General features: G+C 58.5%; 1 protein-coding gene across 2 annotated transcripts; it reads left to right on the top strand.

Moving 5' to 3' along the window:
- The first annotated feature begins 14323 nt into the window (after positions 1-14323).
- On the top strand, positions 14324-22641 carry CDC42EP1 (CDC42 effector protein 1). 2 transcript variants are annotated; one of them, XM_042792645.1, is made up of 3 exons: positions 14324-14591; positions 18213-19118; positions 20152-22641. In XM_042792645.1, exons 2-3 carry the CDS (start codon positions 18677-18679, stop codon positions 20961-20963), a joined length of 1254 nt encoding a protein of 417 aa, XP_042648579.1. In that variant the 5' UTR covers positions 14324-14591; positions 18213-18676; the 3' UTR covers positions 20964-22641. The 2 variants fall into 2 exon arrangements, with proteins under 2 accessions (XP_042648579.1, XP_042648580.1); XM_042792646.1 differs by lacking the exon at positions 14324-14591 and adding an exon at positions 15546-15627.
- The last annotated feature ends 181 nt before the right edge of the window (positions 22642-22822 follow it).

The raw sequence follows: 22822 nt of genomic DNA on the forward strand, positions 1-22822 counted from the left end.
CCCCTGGTCCAAGTGGCCACAGCAATCCCAGGAGTGGATCTGTGCGTCCCAAAGAGCCCACGCAGGGTAACTGCCAGACCTCCCATGTACCCAACTGCCCAAATCTGTGCAGTAGCACTGGGTCTGGGAGAGATGGAATTGGACACCATGGTTCGGTCCCAACATCTTGTGCCTCTCCCTCCAAGGCTAAGGTGCTTTTCATTTTCTCTAGCAACCCCATTTCACTCTCGTTTCATCACTCTCAACCGTGTCAAACCTCAGACCTCAGCGACCAGGATAGACAGTGCAGGTTCTGTGCAAGAGATTCCCAATGCAATATCAAGATCATAAGAAATGGGACTTCACCTGATTCCTCCCAGCCTCAGGGTCAGCTCATAGGGCAGCCCCAACTACTGCTGTGCAGCCCTCCAGGGCTCTGGATACAACACGAAGGAGCCCTACATTGCTCCTGCCCCTGCCAACACGTTCCCAAAAGGGAGATGCCCTCAGCATCCCACGCTGCAGCTTCTGGACCCCACCTCTGCATGGAAACATTTATCCTTCAGATAAGTGAAGAAACCAAAGTGGGGGGAGTGTGGAAAAATCTGAGGTATGAACTGGGCCCCCTGCTCTCAAGGATTCCTGCTGCACCCAAAATGAACATCTTCATTAGTTTTTCCTCCGGGGCCAATGGCAGATATATCCCCTCTGGTCCCCACAGGGCTCCTGCACTGGCTTCAGCAAAGCAGTTTGTGGCAAGGGAGGCTCTAGCCAAGACCCTTTCCCCGTCGCTGCTATGTTCTTTTCAAGATCAAGCACAACCACCATCTGGGAATTGAGACGGCGTCTGGGTGATGCACACACAGAGCATCACCCAGGTACATAGCCCTTTTTGTTGCAACATATACACACAGGTATTGAGCAAACACCAGGCACACATGCATGCAGGGCTTGCAGCAGCCACCACCTCCTCTCACATGGCATCCGTCCCAACAGGCACCGGTTGACACCCCAAGCGTATGAATTTGCTGCTGACTCACCCTCCCTCGCCAGCCCAGCACTGCACAGCTCCCCCCCCCCCGGGGGGTGCGTGCCGACCCAGGACCACCAGCACCAGGGCACAGCTCCCATCTCCAGCCCTTACCTCCAGCCAGAGGGCATCCAGCTGAGTGATCAAAAGCGAGTACAAGCAAGGCTGCCTGCAGGGACCCCATTCTGACTCAAGCCCTGTCAGTTTTTGCCGGCTAGTTATTCTCTCGAAAACAACCCAGGTATAGATCGCTCTCTCACTCTCTTCCTAGTGAAAAGATTTCCTGAGCAGAGTGTTAGGTGGTGATAGAAGATAAGATCTTCACAGTTATGATAAAAGCCCCAAAACAAGGATTGGTCTCTCTCATTCACCCAGAGACAAACTCAAGGCTGATGTCAAGGAAACCTCTCCCTCCACCCACCCTGACCCCACGGGCAATGGCTGTGGTGCTTTGTGACTCAGAGCGTGCAGACATCAGACAGAGCAGTTCCCACATCAAGCACCATCAGCCGCTCTCGCTCTCCTTTGCGGACCGTCTCCGAGCTCCGAAGGTACCCCAGGAGCAAGCAGGCCACCCCTGAAGGCCCTGGGCTGGACAACCGATCCCAACAGGTCAGACAGACAGCTCCTGAGAGGAAGGATATGTTCCACCGCTGTTTTCTGGCCAGGGTTTGGAGGCACAGAGACGAAGAGCTCGCACTTCAGAGGGAAGCTGCCATTAGCAATGAGACACCCCAATTAATCTGAGATGCGTGGTTGCACCAGACTGCACATGGTCACAGCCAGGTATTACAATCCCAAAATAGCTTTACCAGTAGCAGCTGCTTTTGTGCCGCCACACTTGAGTTCACACTAGGAATGACATCGGCCTGTTTGGGTGGGGTTTTTTGTGTTGGGTTGTTGGTTGGGTTTGTTTTGTTTTGTTTTGTTTTGTTTCAAATCTTAACCAAAATAGTTGCACTGGTAAAACTTTCCAAGCCACGCTGGCTCACACAGGAAATCTATGACAGGCCAGCAAATGGTGAGCCACGCGTTGTTTCCACTGCCAAAGGGAGGGCTTAGCACCCATGGCCCACAGAGTGTGACAGGCAGCTGGGTCTTCTGCAGATCCTTGCAGTGCGGCTCCGACCCACAGCGCTAAGAGGTCAGCAGGATCCCTCAGAGGCGAGCGAGCCCGCGCTGCCGGGAGCAGGGCTGGGTATGCCACAGCGGCTGCATTGCTTGCCCTCTCCTGGAAACACTTTTAGGAAGGTCTGAGGCGGGGAAGGAATGCATTCAATTTCTGATTGTGTGGCTAAAACACCATCAGTATAAAGCTCAAGCTGCGGTTACAGATGGTGAGCTTAGATGCTTTGTAAAGCCCTGCCCTGTGTTTTGGGAAGTGCAGTATCTTTACAATCCTGCTCTGAAACCTCCTACCCACGCAGTGTTCATAATGTGAGCTGGTCAGAATATCTTCAATAATGTATTTCTGGCTTTGTCCTTTTTTTTTTTTTTTTTTCCCAATCAAAATATGCTGTTCTTCTCATAGCCCAGTGATTTGCAAAGACCTAAAGCTTCCAATGGAGTTTTAGGTGGGAGGTTTGCTAAGGTCCAGGGTGGTCTCCCTAGTCAGGTTGAGTTTGAAATAACCCCTCCTAATAATAACTTCCACCCTGCCATAGCTGTCCCAACACGATTTGGTGTCGTGAAAAAACTCTCCGCAGTTTTTGTTCCTGTGTGGAACAAAAACAAATGCTGAAAACTCAAAAGAGGTTGTGAAACAGAATTAGCAACTTCAGCCTGATCTAATCAGCTCACAGGCTGGTTCACACTGGATTAGTTAACACTGCACAGAAAAAAAAAAAAAAAAAAAAAACCAAAACAGTTTTATTTTCCTAATGACACTCATCGAACTTGGTGTTTATATTAACGGCCTTTGCAAGGCCTTTGACTACCTGCTCATCTGCCGGACACTTTTCATAGTGGATGCAAGACAGCCCCAGCACACGGAAAATGGTTTGTTCCCTTCAGGGTGGTGGTGGTGAGGGCAGAAGGGGAGGAGGAATGAGGTGTCCCCCCCAAAAAAAGGGACTAGTGGCCTTCTGGCCGGAAGGAAATGCATGTGTCTGTGTGTGGAGATAGCAAAACAAGCAAATATTTCCTTCAGCATTCCTCCCCCTCAAGAACACACACCCATTGCCTGGAGCTACAGGAGTCAAAGTGTGTGGGAGCCTTTTGGTAAGGTATCGGCAACACATCTTTGTCCTCATTAGGGCAAGGAGGTGTGCAGGATGGCAACGAAGACCTGAATTAGAGCAAGCTGATGGGATTCGAGTCACTGGGGTGGTCTACCCCGCTCCAAAGCTACTCAGCTGCCCCTGGCAAAGAGGCTCCACCTCTGCAGCCCTGAGCTTGGAAATCTCACGCTTGGCTCCCACCTCACCCTTGCTCGTAGTTGCCTTATTCTTAAAGCATTATCCTCGTGGGATCGGTCCCAACTTGGTTTTTTCCTCTCTCCAGAAAATGAACCGACTGACAGTCCGTCTCGCTGATCATTGTGAATCCCATCTGGTTGGCTGCTTCTGCATCAGACGTTGCAAGGGGACCATTAAAATCTGCTCTCCACTGCATAAGAAGGGTCCAAACACTGACTGCACAGAGGTTCAGTGAGTTCAGGGGAGCAGTATCTGCTCTCCCCAGGTATGACCCGCTCTGTTTAGAAACTGGGAGTGAATTCAGCTCTCCAGCAAAGGATCCACCTTTGTTTTTTACTGGTGTATGTGCAAACAGAATTTGATTCTAAGGGAGAAGAACCACACGGACTGAAGATGTACACACAGAGTGAGGACCACGCCTGCTTCGGGCAGAAAATGAATGGCTGTCCGAGAGGGAAGGCGATGGGGGCTGGAGCCCAGAGAAGGAACAAACCCAGCTGCATTTTAATTGCAGCAGGCAACAGCTCACCAAACGCACCCACCCGCTTCTCCTTAGTGCTTTCCTTGCACGCTAAGGCTGCAGCCACCAGAGGTCAATGTGACCACATCAACCTCAACCAGCTGTTGTCGGGTGCTGCACAGAGCCCCTTTGAAACTGGGATGACAAACAGAAATATCAAGTAGGCAGTGTTTTCCACCTTAATCACAATGTGACCTCAGCACTATCCCTGGAAAAAAGGGCTTGAGAATGACAGTGTTCCCAGTTAGCGTCCTGCAAACACTCTGAACTGAGACCTTGTTACTTGCCTGTGGTCCTGCAGGACCCCACAAGTCCTCCAGTCACTCTGGGCATGTCTCATACTGCTGGTTTCAGTGTCGCTCGGGTGTTCTCACCAGGCCCAGACCTGTATTGTTAACAACACGTGGAAGTGGGCAATCTGTCCTCCCCTGAGTCCAGCTTCTGCTCCCTGGGGCCTAAGGTCTGTCACAGCGAATGAGATCTGCCAGAGATCCAGGCTGGCTGAACGAAACGAGCAGCTGACCTGCAGCCAGAGGAAGGCGAATGGCTTAAATGAGCAGGGTCATCTATTTGCATTAGAAGAAGTCAGACGGGGAAAATGGGACTGTGCAGAACAGAAATCAATATGTCTGGATAGCTTTGTAACAGCCAGCCATTTTTCTGTGCTCCCGCACATACCAGTTACTTTCTCTTCTCCATCTCACCTCTGTCTTCCCCTAGAGCTCCTCAAACAGGCACTGCGAGGTCCTTTCCATCCTAGCCTCCCAATCTCTTTATCATCTATGTGGACACCCACCTAGTCAGAGCAAACAAAACACTCCTATTCCCCCTCCAGCAAGAGACGTCTTCTTCTCCAAGAAGTCTCCACTGAACTACAGGATCATCAGTGGTCCTCTGCCCAAAACTAGCCAACTGCCTAGACCAAGCACGTTTCCACCATCTCGCATGAGCACTAGCTTAGGGTAGGATCAAAGCCAGACCAGAAGGCAAACCCTGCCTTCTGTTTGCAGGGCAGCTGAAGTCGAAGACGCCGAGACAGCGAGAGTTACCAGCACCAGCTCAGATGCCATTATATAGACCAGCAAACTGACTGTGAGCAGTCTGAATTCAGAAGAATAAATTGCCACCAAGAGACTAGCTACTTAGCTGGGAGCTCTGCTCAGCCCGCTTCAGAAATACTCTGGTCCCTCATGCAGCTTCAACAAGAGGGGAGGAAGGAGCACGGATGGAAAACACCACTTCCATCTTCCCTTCCTCCTCCCTGAGATGATCTAGGTCCCATATGGCTCCTCTCCTGAGCTGGTACCCAAGCATGCCCCAGGGTCATTGGCAGCCAGAGTCCCTAAGAGTCGTTATCAGGCAGAGGCTGGCCAGATGTTGACAGAGGAGAGGCAGGAGGGGGTGACACCATCCCGTAACACCCATAACACTAAACATGTGCCACGTCAGGGAAAGGGACAGGATTGACATGTCAGGGAAGGAAGATGCTGCTCTTTCAGACCTGCTGGCAAATTTGCTCCATAAAGCAACAGACAACATAATCTTAAGTCCCAAAAAACTCCCTTCTGCTACAATAGTTGGGGGTTTGAGGGCAGAGGCTGGCGATGTACGTGGGAAGGCATGTTGGCTTTTCAGCCTGCAACCCATCAAAGCTCCAGCAGTAACTGTCAGAAGCCAGATCCCGGTTCACCTGTGCACCTGGCCTTGCAATTCATGGTTTGGGCAACAAACCCCAGCTTGGTGGTTTTCTATCCCCAGGAATACCTGACTGCCCCAGGGAGGGCAATGCAACTGCAAGAGAGGGAGGCATGCTGAGACTTTGCTGGAGTTTCGGTAGGCCAGAACCAGCCCAGGACCTTTTCCCCTTTGCTGGAGAGCAAACCTGTCCAGGACACAGACAGAGAAAAAAGCTGAGCTCAGGCTAATGGGAGCAAAGTCTCTGCGGAAAGGGAAAGAGCAGCCAAGTGCCACCAGCACTTGTAACACTGCTCCGGAGCCATAGGGTGGCACCACCCCACTGTCCAGCCCCCTGGGGAAGGAGGTGGCTGGGCAAAGCTCAAAAGCTTTGGGACATCATGACCTTATGCTGGAGCCCTCACAAAGGGAAGGATGCGGGGAGCCAAGATCTGTTCCTGTTGCTGCTGAGCAGACCTGTCAGAGCTCCTTGCTCCTGACTGCTGAGGCCTTTCCCAAGCCTTTCCACTCCAAAGATGCCGGCCCCACACCAACATGCACCCACTGCCCTGACCTACTCTGGGCCCAGCTGTTCTCACCCTACAGCTGATCAGAGGTCACTGCTGCAATGAACCAGGTCCAGGCTTACCCACAGGACAGCAAAGGGGCCGTAGCTCCCTTCTGCTCCCATTAATGCCCCCTAATAGGGTATGTTCCAGGGCACCTGTCAGAGGTGGGTCTGCACAGAGCACCCCTCAACCCACATTCAGCATGGGCCAAGGACTGCAAACCAAAGCTGAGGCCTGACAAACTTGGTGCAGATGTGACCTAAATCAGAGCAGATAGGTGCCGGAGGTGAAGGCAAAAGCACAACATCTTGGACCTATTTCCTCCTCCGCATACCACCGCGGCCACACCAGATGCCCTGCAGGATGTGACCCTAGATAACGGGGGAGTTCTTGCAGCCCTTCTGACTGCTGCAGGGGATCCGCGCCAGAGCTGTCGTGGATGAACGTGGTGTGATTTGTGACCTTCCCCTAAGCACTCCTCCATGCCTGGCGTTCCCAGAGCTCCCCATTCCTGTGTCCCAATGCCAACATACCCAGCTACCTCCCGGTCTTGGCCTCAATGGCTCTTTGCCCTTCAGACCATCCTGCGTAAAACTGTCAGCCAAAGCCAGAGACAGCTGCGGGAGGAATCAAAGCCTGGGGTGCAGTGGGAGCCGTGTGCCTCACTTCCCAGGAAGCCAACCACAGCCTCCCCTCTAGACCAGACCTTTGCAAGCCCCAGGAACATAACCCCATCCCCCGGGAGGGCTGGATGCCCCGTTTCCCCTGGGAAGGCGTCGCACCCTGCCCCAGGGATGCGATCCCCGGAGTTGAGCGATGCAGACAGACGCTAGCTGGAGCCCGCCCAAGAGCAACGAGCTTTCCAAGTCCTTTCCCTTTCTTGGGGGTCTGGTAGTCACATAAACAGGAAAAGCCTGGCCCTCTCCTCTCCCCCCACACCCCCCCCAGCCCCCTCCTCGCCTTCCACGCCTTCCACAGCTCTGCCTCCCTCCCCTCCTCTCCAGCGGGCGCCAGCATGATACAAGCCCCATCGTTGGGCTGCTTGGCCCCCACGGGAGGAGCTGCCGGCTGGCCCCTGACCTCCAGGCTCCGCATTTCCTGCGGCAGCCGAGGAGGGAGACGAGGCCCCTTCTTCCAGACACTGGGGCTGGGCGTAAAGGGGCCTCGGCGGGCCAGCCCGGGGCGGGGAGGAAAGGTCGCGGCGGTCCTTTGCCAACAGCCCGAGGTTTGAGGAGACAAAGATGCCAGCTGCCCTGGGAGAGGTGAGAGCATCGCTGGGACGGGGAGCCTCCGGCCAAAATGACAGACCGAGGGCCACGCTCCCGTCCCGGCTCTGCAGCCAGCTCTCCAAACCCTTCTTTATCTCCTTGCACTTATTTTTAAAAGCTTTGTGGCATTCCCTCCTAAAACCAAAGGCAGCCACGCCAGGTCGGGGCGGCTGCCCAGGAGGAACCAGAGCCTGCAGGAGAAGGGTGCAGCTCCTCCTCCAGCTCACACAGTCACCCTTGCAGAGCCCAGCACTGTTAACCCTCAGCAAACTAAGCCCAGCGGCAGCAATAAGTGCCTGTCGTAAGGTGAAAAAGCTGGGACTACTGAATAGGAAGGTGTTACCCCCTTTCTCCCAGGTCCCTGTAAGGAGGACTAAGCTAAGACAGGCATCTGCCTCTTCGCATGTCTCCCATGGGTCATCATGGGGAGCAGGACTGAGATCTCCGGAGGGGAGTGGGGAGAAGAACTGAGCCTTGCTGAAGGCATTCGGAGACAGATCCCTGTCCCCAAGGTCCCGGGCCACGCTTGGGCTCTGTGCCAGCCCGGGCTTGTAAAAACCCAGGACACTGGCCAGATGTGATGCCCGCTCTTCACAGCCTGGCAGGAGGTGCCGGATGCCTGGGGAGAGCAGAGGGGGGTGGGGGGGGTGGGGGGGGATGGCATCCCGGATGGAAACCTCTGGCATTCCTCTGTGCTGATCTCCACTCTGCCCTGGAATGCACCCGCCAGCAGCATGTGGGAAAGTGGAGTCAGCAGAGACCTTGGATGTGTCAGCTCCCCGGCTGAGTAAACAAGAGGAGCCCTGGCAAGCGTTCAGCCCCAAGCATCCGAGACCTTGAAAAAACGGGGCTGGAGACGGGGAGGTTCTTCTGTCCCCTCCTTGCTTAACCCCTGCAAAATATCTCCTAACCTCTCCCCTACCTCAGGTGCTAATGCCACCTCCTCTCATCCCTACCAGACCTGGAGAAGTGTGGGGAGAGACTCTTCCTTGAGTCATTTCCAGCACCCAGATGTCAGATCTGACATCCTGGGAGGAAAAGGCCCCTGGGAGAGACACTGCCACAAAAGGACTGTCTGGAGAAGAAAGAGGTGGGGGAAAAGGATTGATCACACACCTCCCCCCTGCCATGCACACCCATCCGTGCCCCTTGGCCGTCTCTCAGACAGCAGGGAGCATAGAGGATGGAGAGAGCTTCCACCAGCAGTCCTGGCACTGCCTCGGCGAGCGCAGTGACGGCCAGGACAGAGAGGCACACCACAGCTCCCAAATAAATACCTCCCCAGCCCCAGATGGGGATATTCCCACTGGGGGATGCCAGCTCCAGCCACCCCCCCTGCAGGTTTCACAGGCTCAAGGAGAGGCTGCAAAACAACAGGTTTCCCCAGTGCCGGTTAGAGACATGCTCCCACCGCTCCTCGGGTTGCCGGCGTTGCCTCCCTCATCTCTATAACACGCACCCACGCGAGACGGCCTCTTATCCCCTCTCTGCCCTGGCACAGGAGTCTGTTTTAGGGTCTGGAGAAGAGGGAAGGGCTAGGGAGGGTCCCCCTGCATCCCACCGGTGGTCCCCATCATCTCCTGGGGGGCAGACTCCCGCGGCGGTGGCGCTGGGAGGCTGTGCCCGCATTCTGGCCACCTTCCCGCATCCCCTATCGCTCCTCGGCAGGCCCGGACTCCCAGAGAATGAGCCATTGTTCCCCGGCCCCGCGGCCTCTTCCTGTCCCCGTAGGGCTGCGAGACAAACAAAAGCAGAGCCAGACGCAGTGGGGAGGAGGCTGGGCCTGCTCCCCTCCTCCGGATCCCGCAGCAACCCCGCAGGCAGGCAGGCAGACAGATGGATGCACGCCTTGGGGGAATGGGCAGGGACACCCCTATTTTTAGCTGCCTCTGCATCCCCACCCCGTTCCTTCCGTGGGCCAAAAATACACAGGCTGGATGGACAGGCAAAATCATTAAGATAAAAGAGTTGTCCAGGCCTTGTGTCCAACCACTCCCTGGCTTTCACCTCTTCCTTTTGCCCAGGGCAGGTTCCTCACGCAGGCTCTCTCTCCTCTACTGTGGATGGCTTCTCTCTTCATCCCCATCCCTTATTCCCTATATCCCCACATCCTCTCTCCGCACATGGTACCCTTCTTTATCCCTGCACCCCACTCCCCGTCTGCTCCATGGATGCATCCCCTATCCCTTGATGGTCCCCTCTCCCATGCCATGCCAACCCTGGGGACCTACTCCCTTCTCTTGAGATGCCCCAGCTCCCCCTTTCCCCACAGCACCTTCCCCCCACCTCCTCATGCATTTCACCTCCAAAAGGCTCTTTGCCCCCAGATACCCCCCCAGTTTCCTGCTTCTTACCGCCCGTTCCCACTGCACCCTCCCCCTTCCCCCCGCTGCATTCCTCCTACCCTCACCATGTCCCCCTTTCTTTCCTCACGCCAGCAACCTCCGTCCCAGCTCCCTCCAGCCTGCACAGGCCTTAAACTCTTGCAGATATGCTCCCCCTCCTTATCCTGCTGAGGGAACATATTTGGGGGAAGGCAAATGGACCCCCAGATGCCCCTACACACAGAGAGCTGCTTCTCCGCGCAGAAAATTGATATCTGAGCCCCCTGAGTCCCTCCTGCACCTCCGTAAGGCCTATGAAAAGGAACCGGAGAATCAAGTGTTTGAGGAGACATAATGTACATACGTAAATATATATTTTTACATCTCCTTTCCCAGTGCCCGGAATCAGAGAGGTGTTTCCAGGCCACAGGCAGCTGTTCCTGGATTGCTTCTCATTTATGCAACATCCTCCCTCCCCTCCCAGCCATGTCCCAAACCTTCTCTTCCCTCTCCTCTGCAGCCGGGGGAAAATCAGAGGGAGAGCACAGATTGGGGTCTGTCCCAGGGTCTGTCCCTCCATCCTCCCTCCCACAACACCCCCCAACACCCCTACAGCACCCCACATCCCTAGCCAGCGAACAAGAATAGCGTATGAGGCGGAAGCTGGGGAGGGTGGGAGGAGGAAGAAGGATGAAAACATTTGGGATAGGAGGAGATGGGCAGAGGGAGGGAGGCAGCCCGCCAGCAAGCCTGGGAACTCATCCCTACCTCCTCCTGGGCTTTGGCAAGCCCCGAGGCTTTGAGTTCCCAGCCCAGCCCCCGGGAGAAAAGCGCACCACACCACCCCTCGCCTTTGCAAACCCCACAAGCAGGACATGGTCAATCCCATTCCTTCGACCTCCCACTGCTCTAGGGGAAGGGAGCTGGAGGAGTCAGGGAGGGAAATTATAAATGGGCTTTTACAGAGGTCGATCCACCCTCTTCTAGCATGAGTGGGTCTAACCCAGTGCTGCTGACTGCCTGGTGGTGCTCAACACAAGCCACCCGCTTTCCTTCCCCGGGGCAGCACAGGGATGCCAGGAACTGCATCAGTCTGATCCCTCTCCCCAGTTACTACAACAGCTACGGGCCCAGAGCGAGGGACTCACAGCACAGCCCCAAAAATGAGCTGAGCCTGGCCTAGCACATCCCTGGGGGTGCTGCCAGAGGAGAAATCATCCCAGTAAACAAACTACCGGGCATGAGGGATCCAGTGCCCACAAAGCCAGCGCTGGCATCAGACCAGGGATGCTCTGGGCAAGACGCTGGGTGCCTCAACACCTATCCCTCGCCCCAGGGTGTCACCTCCCGCCACCACCCCAGATTGCTCACCCTAAAACTGGCTCTGCCTCTGGCTCATCCCCAGGGCAGCGAGACACAGGCTGGAGGTGGCACCGAGGGCCACGGGCTGGGAACAGGGAGGAGGGACCTGACAGCACCAGGGTGAGGGGGAGCTGGATGAGGCCACACCGGGATGCACGGTGGGGCAGGGGGCCCTATGGACTTCCCTTCCCATCATGGCAGGGGACTGTCCCCCCACCCCACTGCCAGCAGTAATTCCCATACCCATGGGGTATGTGTCCTTGCAGCTGCTATGAGGAGAATGGAAACATCTGGAAGTCACCCGCAAACAAGCATTGCTCCCAGTTAATGAGGAAATATGAGCCGGAGACCCTGGGCAGCAACAGGATATCTGCTTCTTGTGCACTGAGCGAGGCACCCCCTTCCCATCCAGCCCCCCGCCTGTTCTCCTTCCACGGGAAATTTCCAGGGATGGGACTGCAGGAGTGTGGCAGCACTCTCAGAGCCCCATTCCTGGAAATAACCCAGGGAAGGAGGGCAGGCGAGAAGGCAGCAAACAGAAATGCCAGGAGGTAGAAAAGCAGGGGCAAGTGCCCTGTCCACAAGCTGGGATGCTCCCATCACCTTCCCTCAGCTCCCCCCCAGGCACTGGGGAAAGAGAGAAGGGGGATTTTTCTTCTCCAGAGGGGAGTCCTGCATCAGCAGCCTCCCTCGAGCATCAGCTCAGTGAGCATCAGGGGCTGCAAAGCAAGATGGAAGGAAGAACTGATCACCTGGAGGTGGGGTACAGAGACCTCAGACCCCCCCAGCATCCCTCCATCCCTCTCTCCATCCCCATCGCACCCAGCCACCCATAAGACCTCAGCCCCATGCCGGAGGGATGAGCACTGGGAAGAAGAGCGGATGCAATTTGCACAGCCCCGCCTTTGATGTCGTAGGAATCAAAGCAAATCCTCAGCCAGGAAAGCTGCGGGGCCACTTGTCTGCTCCCATGATAAGCCTGATGGCCGGTCTCTCTGTAGTGATGAGACTGGTACTGCTGCCTGGGGCAGGGGGTTACAGACGGGATGAAATGTTGGGGTGACCGAAGGTAAATGAGACAGGTTGGGGGAGGGCCAGGCATTAGCTCCTACCCGGGGCACCCAAGGGTGGTACAGTGGCTCTGCATGCAGCTCTGTCCAGCCCCACAGCCTCCTCTCATTTATCAGCTGAAGTGGATAAACAGGCTGGGAGGCAGAATTGTATAAATTCATTTTCCAGGCAGCTGTATATGAAAGAAGGGGGTCTCGGGAGGGTGCAAGCCCTGCTAGGGTACATTCGGAGCGGCCGCACCACCTCTGCTAGTACTGAGGCAGCCAGAGGCCAGGATGGGTACTGAGTCCTGGAGGAGCCTGGAGGTCTCCGAAGCACTTCAGCGCCAGCCCCAGAAGGACAAAAGTCACAGCCCGGCTGGCATGGCCACAAAACCACAAGGTTTGGGGAGGGCTGCTGAAGAGGGGGGATTTCCAGCTGCTTTCCTGGAAATGGAGCCCATCCTGACCCGAAGCACAGAGATGCTTGGAGCAGGAGCAAGGAGGAGGAGAAGGCAGTGGGAGAGCCGTCTGCTCGGCAAGGAGCAGAACGTGGCCCCTGTCCCATCTGGAAGAGATTTGTTCTGCATTCCCCGGCGGAGGCGGCTGCTGTCGCCCAGGCTCTGCTCCCTGCCGCAGCCCCCGCTGCAGGGCACGGGGCTGGGGGTGAGGGGAGTGAGGGGGGACCCCCTCAAGCTGGGGGGGCAGATGCCCTGGCAGACCATGCAGAAGGAGGAAACCCAGAGGAAAGGTGTTTTTCCTGCCTCTCCCATCACCCCCCATTGGCTTCCTCTGAGCAGGACGTAGGGGAAGAGATGCCTGCCACAACCCTGGCAAACAGGGAGGGTGCAGGTCACGATTTCTCATCCTTTTGCCCTGGTGGAGCAGCTTCCCCCCACTCAAACCTAAGCTCCCATTCTCCCTGCAAGACATAAACCCGCTCAGAAGTACCATCAAAATGCGCAGTCCACGTGCTCTTAATTCCTAACGGAGAAGACGTGCACCAAAGGCAGAAACCCCAACTACCGCGTCTCACAGAGGAGAAGCCTGCGGGGGAGAGGCTGAGAACAGTGCCAAAACCCTACTGCTGCTTAGCAAAACCTCTGAGCAATAAGGTGACCCTGCCTGGGCACTCCAGCACGAGCCACCTGAGCCCGGCGAGAGGCCAGGCTCCATTTTGACATCTCCTCTGCAGACATCTTGTCATCCCTTCAGCCAGGCCCTGCTTAACCCCAACAAGTCTTGTCTTGCCTTCGCCAGCAGAGACACCTCCCTTCTCCTCCACAGGGCCCTGAATAGGTGCTTGTGCCTGGCCAAGCGCTCCCCAGCAGGGCCACCGAGACTCACCCGGAGGCCATCACGGTCACCAGTGGCACTGGTGATGCCATGCCCACCAGCAGGTTGCCCCTCTGACACTGATAGGGTCAATGACAGATCAATGAAGCGTGATGCCAGAGGGATATGGTGTCCCACGCGTGGGCAGAAACCCTCCCTGGTTGCCACCAAAAGCACCTCCTTGAATTTACCCACTGCCACCCCCTCACCCTGATCTGACGTGCTGCCACCGATATGACCCTTGTCCCGACCCCGTGACGCTTGTCCTAACCACGTAACGCTTGTCCTGACCCTGTAACAAACACTGACCTGACCCACACAGCCTTTGGGGAGGCTGTAATACTGCTAATGCTCAACCTAACACTACCCACAGGTCCTGGCATGACCACCCACCCTCCAGAGCCCACTCCTGGTTGGCAGCACTACGTGGTGGGCACCGGGGACTTCCCATCCAACATGGGATGGGATGACCCTACCTGATACTCGAGGCTTCACACACACACACACAGGGGACAAACTCCTTGCCTTTTACCCCCGGCCGGGCTCCCCTAACCAGGTTAGCCAGCAACCTGAGCTTTCCCCTTCCCCCAAATCCATTGAAGCGAGTACCCAGGAGCAGGAGGCAGCCGATGCCGGAGGACGGGAAATGGAACTGGGGAAGTGGGGAGGAGGGGGGGGGGGGGGGGGGGGGGGGGAGCCGCAGAGAAGTTCCTGAAGTTTTCTCTCCTGGATAGTTGGAATAAATCTCATTTTCTCTGGTCTCTTTGCTGAGGCGAGGATTGGCTCGGCAGTGCTGCAGCCCGCCCTCCTCCTTCCCACGTCCCCTCCCCGCCAGCTTCGCTCCCTCTCTCCAGTGGCATCGGGGCGTCAGCCCGGGAGAGCCAGCCTTGGGGGGGACAGCGGTGAGGAAAGGGAGGGCGGCATGCCTCCTCTTTCTGCCCCCCTCTGCCCTGGGACGTACCGCCGGTAACCCTCGGAGCAAGTTACGGGGGCCCACGGGGAGTGTCTCCCAACTTTTCGGCCGGAGGACGGGGAAAAAAAAAAATAACCCTGGTTCAGAAGAGGTAAATCCTGAAAGTTTTGATTCCTCAGTTTGTAGAGCTGGGGGCGGGGGGGGGGGGGTGGGGGGGGTGGGGGCAGAGGGCGGTTCGGGAGCAGAAGGAAAAGGGTGGAGAGGGTGGTTGGAGAGGGGAGAAGCATGAGGGGTGGCAAGGCGATGGAGACAAGGGAGGATGACGAAAAAGAAAGCAAGAAGAAGGCAGGAATGCAACAGGAAACCGGGAGGAAGGAAAGCGGGAGCAAGGAGAGGGGAGACAGACTGCAGGGGAGCCAGGAGAGAAAGAGGGCGAGCAGGGAGTCCCAAGGATGGGGGGAGGCAGCGCGGGGACCCCCCTCCCACACCCCTCTCTGGATACCCCTTGAAGCCCCACAGGCTCTTGGCACCTCAATTTTGGGGGTTTGGAGGAAGAAAGGGAGCACTTTTGGGCAAGAGGGCAGGGAGAGGATGGCTGGAAACTGCCCGCCTTTGGAGCCCCAGCCTTCCTCCATGTCCCAGCGCGTCTGCTCGGAAAAATACCCTTGTTATGCAGAGAGATATAACTCTCTATATATATAGCAGCCGGCAGCACAGGAGTCGGACTCAGGCTTGTCCGCCTACTGCCTGGCACTGCTCCAGGGGAGCTGGAAGAGGCCCAGCCTGGCCAGCCGAGCCCCTTTCTCCCTTCCCCAAAAGCCTGTCTCTGCCGGCTTCCCCCATCCCAGAACAGTGACCCAACGGGGGAGCCTCTGCCTCCCTCCCTCTGGGGAAAGGGAGTATTTTCGGCACTCGGGAAGGCTGGAAAAGCCTTCCTGGCCACCCACAGCCATTTCCACCCACTTTTCCCCCTGTTGAGACCACCCCAAACGTCTCCTCGCCCTCTTTTGGAGTATGTCCCCTTTTGGGGGGCGGGGGGGGAGGGTGTGTTGGTGATGGTATAAGGAAAGGAGGAGGAGGGAAGAGGCTGCTTTCAGCAGCTCCAGCCAACTAGACATCTGGATTATTTTCCCCCCCTTTCTGGTTTCCGCTCTTCCCAGCAAGCAGAACAGTTCTGGCCATTCCTGGTGAGTGGAAAACCAGTGGAAACCAGCTGAACTCGGGGGGGTGGGGGGAAACGGGGGAGGCCAGGCTGGGAGGAAGAGGAGGAGGAGGAGGTGCCAGCAGTTGGTCTTTTGAGGGCAGGGGGCTTACCAGAGGAGGCGAGGAGGGAGCCAGGGAGAGGATGTTGGGGAAGGGGAGGTCGGGATGGGCTGTGGACTCGTCGTTTCCCGGGGCTGGCGAATGCGGTGGGCTGCTGGAGGGAAGCAATGTCCAGAGGGATGGGTGGCCAGATGGAGGGTCCCCTTGCCCAGTGGAAGAGAGGAGAGGAGAGTGCACGGGTCACCCTTTGCCCGCAGAATCACGAGTTTCCTTGCCATGAAGGAGTCCACTTGGGTGGAGGAGAGCGCTCAAAGGGGCACAGCCAGCAGGGAGATGCACCAGGGGCAGAGAGAAGGAGGAAAAAATGGGGAGATCAGAGGGAGAAAAAGCCTAAGAGGCCTGGCAGAAACCTGCCATCCAGGTAGGGTTGGGCACCAGCTGCCTCCCTCCCTTCCTCGCTCGTCTTCCAGTGCCTGCTGCCTGCCAGCAGGCAGGGAGAGCCGGGGGCCAGGACGTGCTGGCTTGCGTCCCGTGGTGGCAAAGGGACAAGGAAGGAGAAACATTTTCCTCCTCCCGGCTCCCCACTCAATAGTTCTGCAGGCAGGGAGCAAGGGGATGCTCTCCTCCCACATCTCCCCTTCCCTCGCCTCCCCTCCCCATCCCCAGGGTGCTGCCAGCCCCAGACCCCCACAGGGGTCTGCAGGGCATCTCTGCTGTGCTGGGGACCTGGGGGTGTGGGGGCACACACCACCCCTCGAGTAGCCCTGCCTGGTGCAGCCCATGCTGAATGGCACAGCCTCCGCTTTAGGTTTCTCAGGGGCTCCAACACGCAGAGAGAAAGGAAAACTGGAGGGCTATAACTCACCTAATACCCTGCGCTGGGGTTACACGCCTTCCTGGGGGAGCTGGGGACAGCTCAAATATGGGGTCACATCTCTCTCCCTGTGGTCCCTAGACCCCTGCTGTGCTGCAGGGACCACCCCAGTGGTTTCCTTGAACTCCAGGAGAGCCCTGACCAGTGGCTATGGGTGGGCTTCTGCCAGAGAGAGGAAATTACTCCCCCAGTTGTCCTCCCACCCCAAATCTGCCACGTGCCTGGTCCATCCTGGCCATGAGGCAGCACCACATGGCCCCCGTGAGTGGGAGGCAGACAGCGTGAGCTGGGGGCCAGCAGGAAGCCAGTCTGCCACCGTCCCAGCTGCCACTGACCATTGCCACCCCGGGAGGCAGCCAATGGTGCTGGGAGCTGCCAGGGGAGGTTTGTTTTCCCTTCCCCGTGCATTAACCCCTGGCAGATAAGAGGGGCCCTGGGTGAACAGACAAGGCCAGGGCAAAGCAAAAACACATGTAGCCAGCCAGGAAAGCAGCTTCGTGTCCAGGGCTCCCCCTCCCCAGAGGCTTTGCCACCCTGGCACCGCCTGACTGCTCCGAGGTGGCCCAAGGACAGGCAGGGGAGTGGGCAGGGTGGCAGGGGGAGATGGACGGAGCCACACAGCGATGGGGGTCCCATCCTGGATCGTCTACTCGGCACGCTACCCTCCGCAGCCCGCCCTGCTGAAGGGTCCCAGCTCCATCCTGTCCCCCTAATCCCCTGAGCGGGGACTGAGCCCAGGGAGGGACGTGTCCCCAGGCAGGCACCCAGACCACTGATGCTCCGAGGTACCCCGCGTCCCGAATGCTCTCCTCTCCCCAACCCGCCCTCTCCCTCTTGCCACACACACCAGCAGGGCTTCTGCTGACCTGAGTGCCCTCCCCGCTGAAAGGGGAGGTCAGCGCCCCACCGAACGGGGAGGTCAGCCCCCCACCGTCATGCACCCAGCCGCTGCCTCCCCGCCTGCCCCTGGCACCTCTGGGATCTGTCCGAGTGCAGGGACCCATCCTGCCTTCTCCTCTGACCTTGGGCAATCACCTCCCTTGGCGCGCCTCAGTTTCCCTTGTCTGCAAAGCAGCTGCCCTCCCCGCACCGCCGGCTCTCTGCTGCTCTGACATGTCTGCCCAGCACCCGGGCATCCAGCCAGAGGAGGACAAACCAACCAATATACAAATATTGCATTTTCTCGCCCTGCCGCCCCTCCTCCCCAAGAAGCACGCAGTCCCCAGGCCTCACCCTCTTCCCAAGGGTTCATCTGAATAGCAAAAAGGAAGGAGAGGTTTCTTGCCCCAGGAGCCTTGGGCAGCCAGGCAGGGCACTGCTCTGGGAGGAGGCGCTGCCTGGGAGGGAAATCTTCAGCCTGCGTTGCAGCATGGGTCTGGCAAAGCTGCTTTGCAGGCAGGGGAAACTGAGGCACACCAAGGGAGGTCAGAGGGGTGAGGGACAGCATGTGTTCTGGGGTAAAGACTTTTCTTTCCTCCCCAAGGGGAGGGCAAGGCGAGGGGGGACAGCCAGTAGCAACCTCCCCACCGCTGCTCGTGCACCTCCTTTAACCTCCCCAACCAGTCCCAGGGGTACAGCCAGCGTGGTTGAGGAAATCCTCTCCGAGGGCTTCACCATGCCTCTTATTTTGTTTAGGTGGCTGACAAGGGGACCGAGGCGCCTGCCCTGCCATCCCACCCCAAGCTCCCGTCACCCGTTGCCCCATCCATGACCAGCTCCTGGCTCACCCAGCGGCAGCAGAAGACGGTGGATTAACCCCTAAGCCCGCAGCCAGACGCAGCTTCCAGCAGTGCCCGCAACACCGGGGGGTGACCCCAGACACCCCCCTGAGGACACCCCCGTCATCCTCGCCAGCAGAGACGTTCCCACTGGGCGTGATTTCATGAGCACGACGTAGCGCAGGGAAGCAAGGGGACAGACACCCTTCCCACCTGCTGAAAGGCCAGGTGGCATGAGCCGGTCCCTCAAGAGCATCGGAGCAGGAGTGATGGGGAGGCCAGGGATGTGACAGGCCACCCCAGTGCTGGAAGCCCGTCAAGGGCTGGTTTGGGGTTTGTTTTTTTTTTTTTCAAAGGCAGAGGAGAGGTGAGGGGTGCAACATGAGCTTGGGGAAGCTGCCGGTGCTGAGCTGGGTGTCGGGCTCCCACGGCAAGCGGCGGCTGAAGTCGGAGCTGACGCCGGACATGATCAGCCCGCCGCTGGGAGACTTTCGGCACACCATGCACGTGGGGCGCGGCGGGGACGTCTTCGGGGACACCTCTTTCCTCAGCAACCACGGCGGGGCCGACACAGCCAAAACCAACAACTTCTTCGCCCGGACGCTGCGACACGTCCGCCGGACGCCGCTGAGGAGCCGGGGCGGCGGGGGCCAAGCCGGGGCATCACCCGCCCCCCCAGCCATCTCGCCCATCATCAAGAACGCCATCTCGCTGCCACAGCTCAACGAGGGAACCTATGACAGCAGCAGCGGCCGGGGCTTGACCAGCAAGTTCTCCTTCAAAAGTGCCTCCAACAGGTTCTCCAAAACGCACCAGGCCTACGGTGAGTGAAGTGCGGGGCAGAGCCTCGTGCCCAGGCACGGTGCAGCCCTTGTCCATCACTCCTTGCCTCAGTTTCCCCACCGAGGGACTTTAGGCCCTCAGCAGACACAGGACATTTAAGAGTACCCAGTCCTGGTAATCCCTGCAAGGAGATAACCCTAACCTTGCTTTCAACCACTGTCCTTGCTCCTGCCCTTGGAGGGTCTCCTCCCAGATGCCCCCCCAAAGTGGAGCATGGATGGTTTCTCCTCCTCTCCCTCCCCCATAGCCCCACACAGCTGGCAGCCTGTATGAAGCAGTTATGAGGAGGGGTCCCCCATCTCCCCCCATCCCTACACCTTCCCCATGAGCAGCCTCCCTGAGGAAGGCAAAGAGGACGCTGAGACAGTGGGGCAATGCCCACACCAAGGTAGCGAGGTCAAGGGGAGCCATAGCATGGCCTTCCCCACCTCCATGCAGATGCCCCAACCCGGTCCCTAGCTGTGCCAACCCCTCCATCTCCACGTGCTCCTTGAGGATCCCAGTCCCCACCCTTCCCTGTTGCACCCACATCCCTCCCTGCCAGCCGGGGTCCAGGAGGGACCCTTGGGGAAGGGTTGTGGGAAGGATGGGATGGGACAGGACAGCTGGGTGGCTCTTCTCTGGCCTTCACAGCCCTGGGCTGTGACTCAGCTTTTCCCCAGGGAGGGAAGTCTGGGGCAGAGGGTCTCGGGGAGTCTGGGGGACCCGCAGCAGCCGGAGGAGGTGGCAGGGTTCAGAAGGAAAGGCAGGCTGAGGCAATGCTGCCATCTCCTGGTCCCACCTGCCTGGCTCAGCCCCCAGCAGCATCTTACCAAGCCCAGAGCCCACCTGGAGACCCTCAGCTGTGACTCTGGGCTTTGGAGGTGTCCACACAGCCACTGGCCTGTCCTTTAGAGGCCAGAGCCACCGAGGGGAGCGTGACGGGCCCCACTTCGGTGGCAGTGTCCCTTGTCCCCTGCAGATGTAAGGCAGGCTTCCCCCCCAGCTCACCAGCCATCCCTTATGCCTCGCAGGGCTGGAGTCTGGGTTTTGCACCATCCCTCGCGGCCCTCGCTTGGAAAAGGCCCAAGAAAGCGCCTTCCCCGGGGAAGCAGAGCTGACGCGCTCGGACTCCCTGCTCTCCTTCCGCCTGGACCTGGGGCCCTCCCTGATGAGCGAGCTTCTCCAAGTGATGAGCTTCTCCGAAACCAATGGCAGCGAGGTGGGAGAGGATGGCCCAGACCTCCCGTGCGGTGAGGAGACCAAGGACGGGGTCCCTCCAGCACTGGGCGCACCCCACGGAGAGGACAAGGCAACGTCCAGCCCCTGGGACCGCTCCAGACCGAGCAGCCTGTCGGGGGCCAGCTCGCTGCTGGGACTGTCGGTCCATGCCAACGGAGAGGCACACGCCATCGAGGGCATTGGGGAGGACCCTGCCTGGGCTTCGGGGCCGGGGGCAGCGCCCAGAGGGACCCCATGGCAGGGGCACTGGAACGACTGCACCATTGAGGCGGGAGAGTTTAACCGGGCAGCCCAGGTCCTGGCCCGTCATTACGGTGGGACCAGCACCCCGCGGAGCTCGGCGAAGGGTGAGGGTCCCCGGCAGGCCCGGACGCAGACCCTGTGGGAGAGCCCCAGGAGCAGCTCATGGCGGTCACAAGCAACGGGGGACAGCCAGTCCCCCGAGGCCACCTGGAACCAAGGAGAGGAGGAGGAAGAGGAAGAGGAGGAAGAGGAAGAGGCCAAGCTCTCCAGCCTGCAAGAGGGGTACACTGGTGCCCGGGGGGGACGCAGCAATTCTTTTGAGTACGCTGATGAGGAGGAGGATGATGAAGTCAAGGTGTGAACGGCCATCCCTCCCATCACAGCCCCTCGCCAGAGGCACTGGGGTCTTCGCCCACCTCCCTGCGCCCCACCCTCAGGCACCAGTGTCACCAGCAGACCCAGTGAGCGACATCCTTGACAAGCTGGGGGTACTGGGGGGGCCGGAGGGGGGCAGGAGGAGAGCCCACCTCCTGGGGGGCTCCCCGGGGCTGGGCCAGGCTGCTGCGGAGGGCTGGTGAGGGCCGTGCATCGCAGCGCCCGGCATCGCAGCCCTTCCCCGGCCTCCCTGCCTTTAGACACCAAAGGGACATTCCCACGTGACAAAGAAACCCCAAGCCCCTTCCTACCCGTTCTGTCCCCCCCGCCGGCGCCTTCTCTCCCATCCCTCAGCCTGGGCCTGCCAGCATGTCCAGGGACATGTCCCATCCTCCCACCAAAATCCCCAACCACCCTCTGCGCTGGCACGGGTGCCCTCCTGGAAATATTCCCACCAACAGCTCTGGCATGTAGAAGATGGGGGTCTCCCCAGCTCCACCTGGTGCAAGACCCTCCCATATAGCACATCTATCTACCGGGGGAGGTCAGCCAGGGGTTCAAGGCAAACCCCACAGAGCTGAGCTTTCTCTTTTTCCCTCCCCGAAGAAAAAGCCATGAGCTCAGCATTCAGGAGGTGAGAGCACGCACAGAGATAATCGCAGGGGTCTTTCCACTTGCCACATGCTGCTGAGCGTCGGTCAATGGCCAGCACGATGGCTCCTTTTCCAACACCCACTTCCTCACAGCAGGGAGGGGAGAAACTTCTTGGCTGGCTGGAGGCAGAGGCGAGGTTGTCAGGTCACCAAATTCTGCAGTTCATGCCCTAGAAATTCATTCCTTGCTCCCCACCTCAGAACAAGGAGACTCCCACGCTGCAGCCGCTCGGTCTGTGCCACCTCTTCTCCATCCTCGCCCCCTCTCCCCATTCTCCACGGGCAGACCCCTCTTTCCAGCACGCCGCTTCTCGGGGGTACACGTGGAGGACAGCTAATGCCCCTCGCTGAGTGGCCCTGGGTGACACAGCCGCCCTGGAACGAGCTGCCCCCCCACGCTGTCCCGCGTGCAAACTGGCCCTCACAGAAGCGCCTTTGTGCCACAGCGTGAAGCCAAGATGCTCGGGGGCTGAGGTCACCGAAGAGACCCTCACAGGATCCCCCTTGTTCTCTGGGACAGGAGGGGGTGTGCAGCGGGGGGGAGATGCCGGGGCACGGCCGCAAGGCTCCACTCCCACGCAGCTCACCCACCGCCCGGCTGCTTCTGGCAGGGAGCTCTTCAGAGCAGAAGAAAGAGCCTCCGGCGTGCACGCATGTTGTAGGTAGGAGTGCTGCTCGCACTCAGGCCTTCGAGGTTACGGGCAAGCCCATCTCCCCCCAGCCTCCCCAGGCAGCTGCCTCTTGCTGGCCGACGGCACCAAGCCGGAGCAGGCAGCAGCTTCAAGGAGTCCCCAGCTCTGGCCGCCGGCACCCAGCAGGATCAGCCTTATCAGCCCTGCACCCTCCAGGGCGGGGACCCTGGCTCTCAGGATGAGCTTCCCTTGCCCGCCGCTTCCCAGACTGTAACACAAGCTCCAGACCAAAGACCCACATCTGTGGAATATCCTTTCTGCCTCTACTCTGTATCCCATGCACTTATTGTTGTCCTTATTAAAACAGTTTTGATACTAACTTCTCCTCTGGTGCCTCCCCTCAGCTGCAGCGACCTTATCATCTTCCTTGCAACGTCTGCCTGTGCCCCAGCCACAGAATCCCATTCCATCCACTCTCAGCAGGATTTGCCAGCACCTCTGGGATCCCTGGATTAACTAATCCATTACTTTGCTGCTCCCCGTGACTAACACACAAAGCA

The sequence above is a fragment of the Tyto alba genome, unplaced genomic scaffold (assembly GCF_018691265.1).
Source record: "Tyto alba isolate M040663 unplaced genomic scaffold, T.alba_DEE_v4.0 Super-Scaffold_2, whole genome shotgun sequence".
Classification (NCBI taxonomy): Eukaryota; Metazoa; Chordata; class Aves; order Strigiformes; family Tytonidae; genus Tyto; species Tyto alba.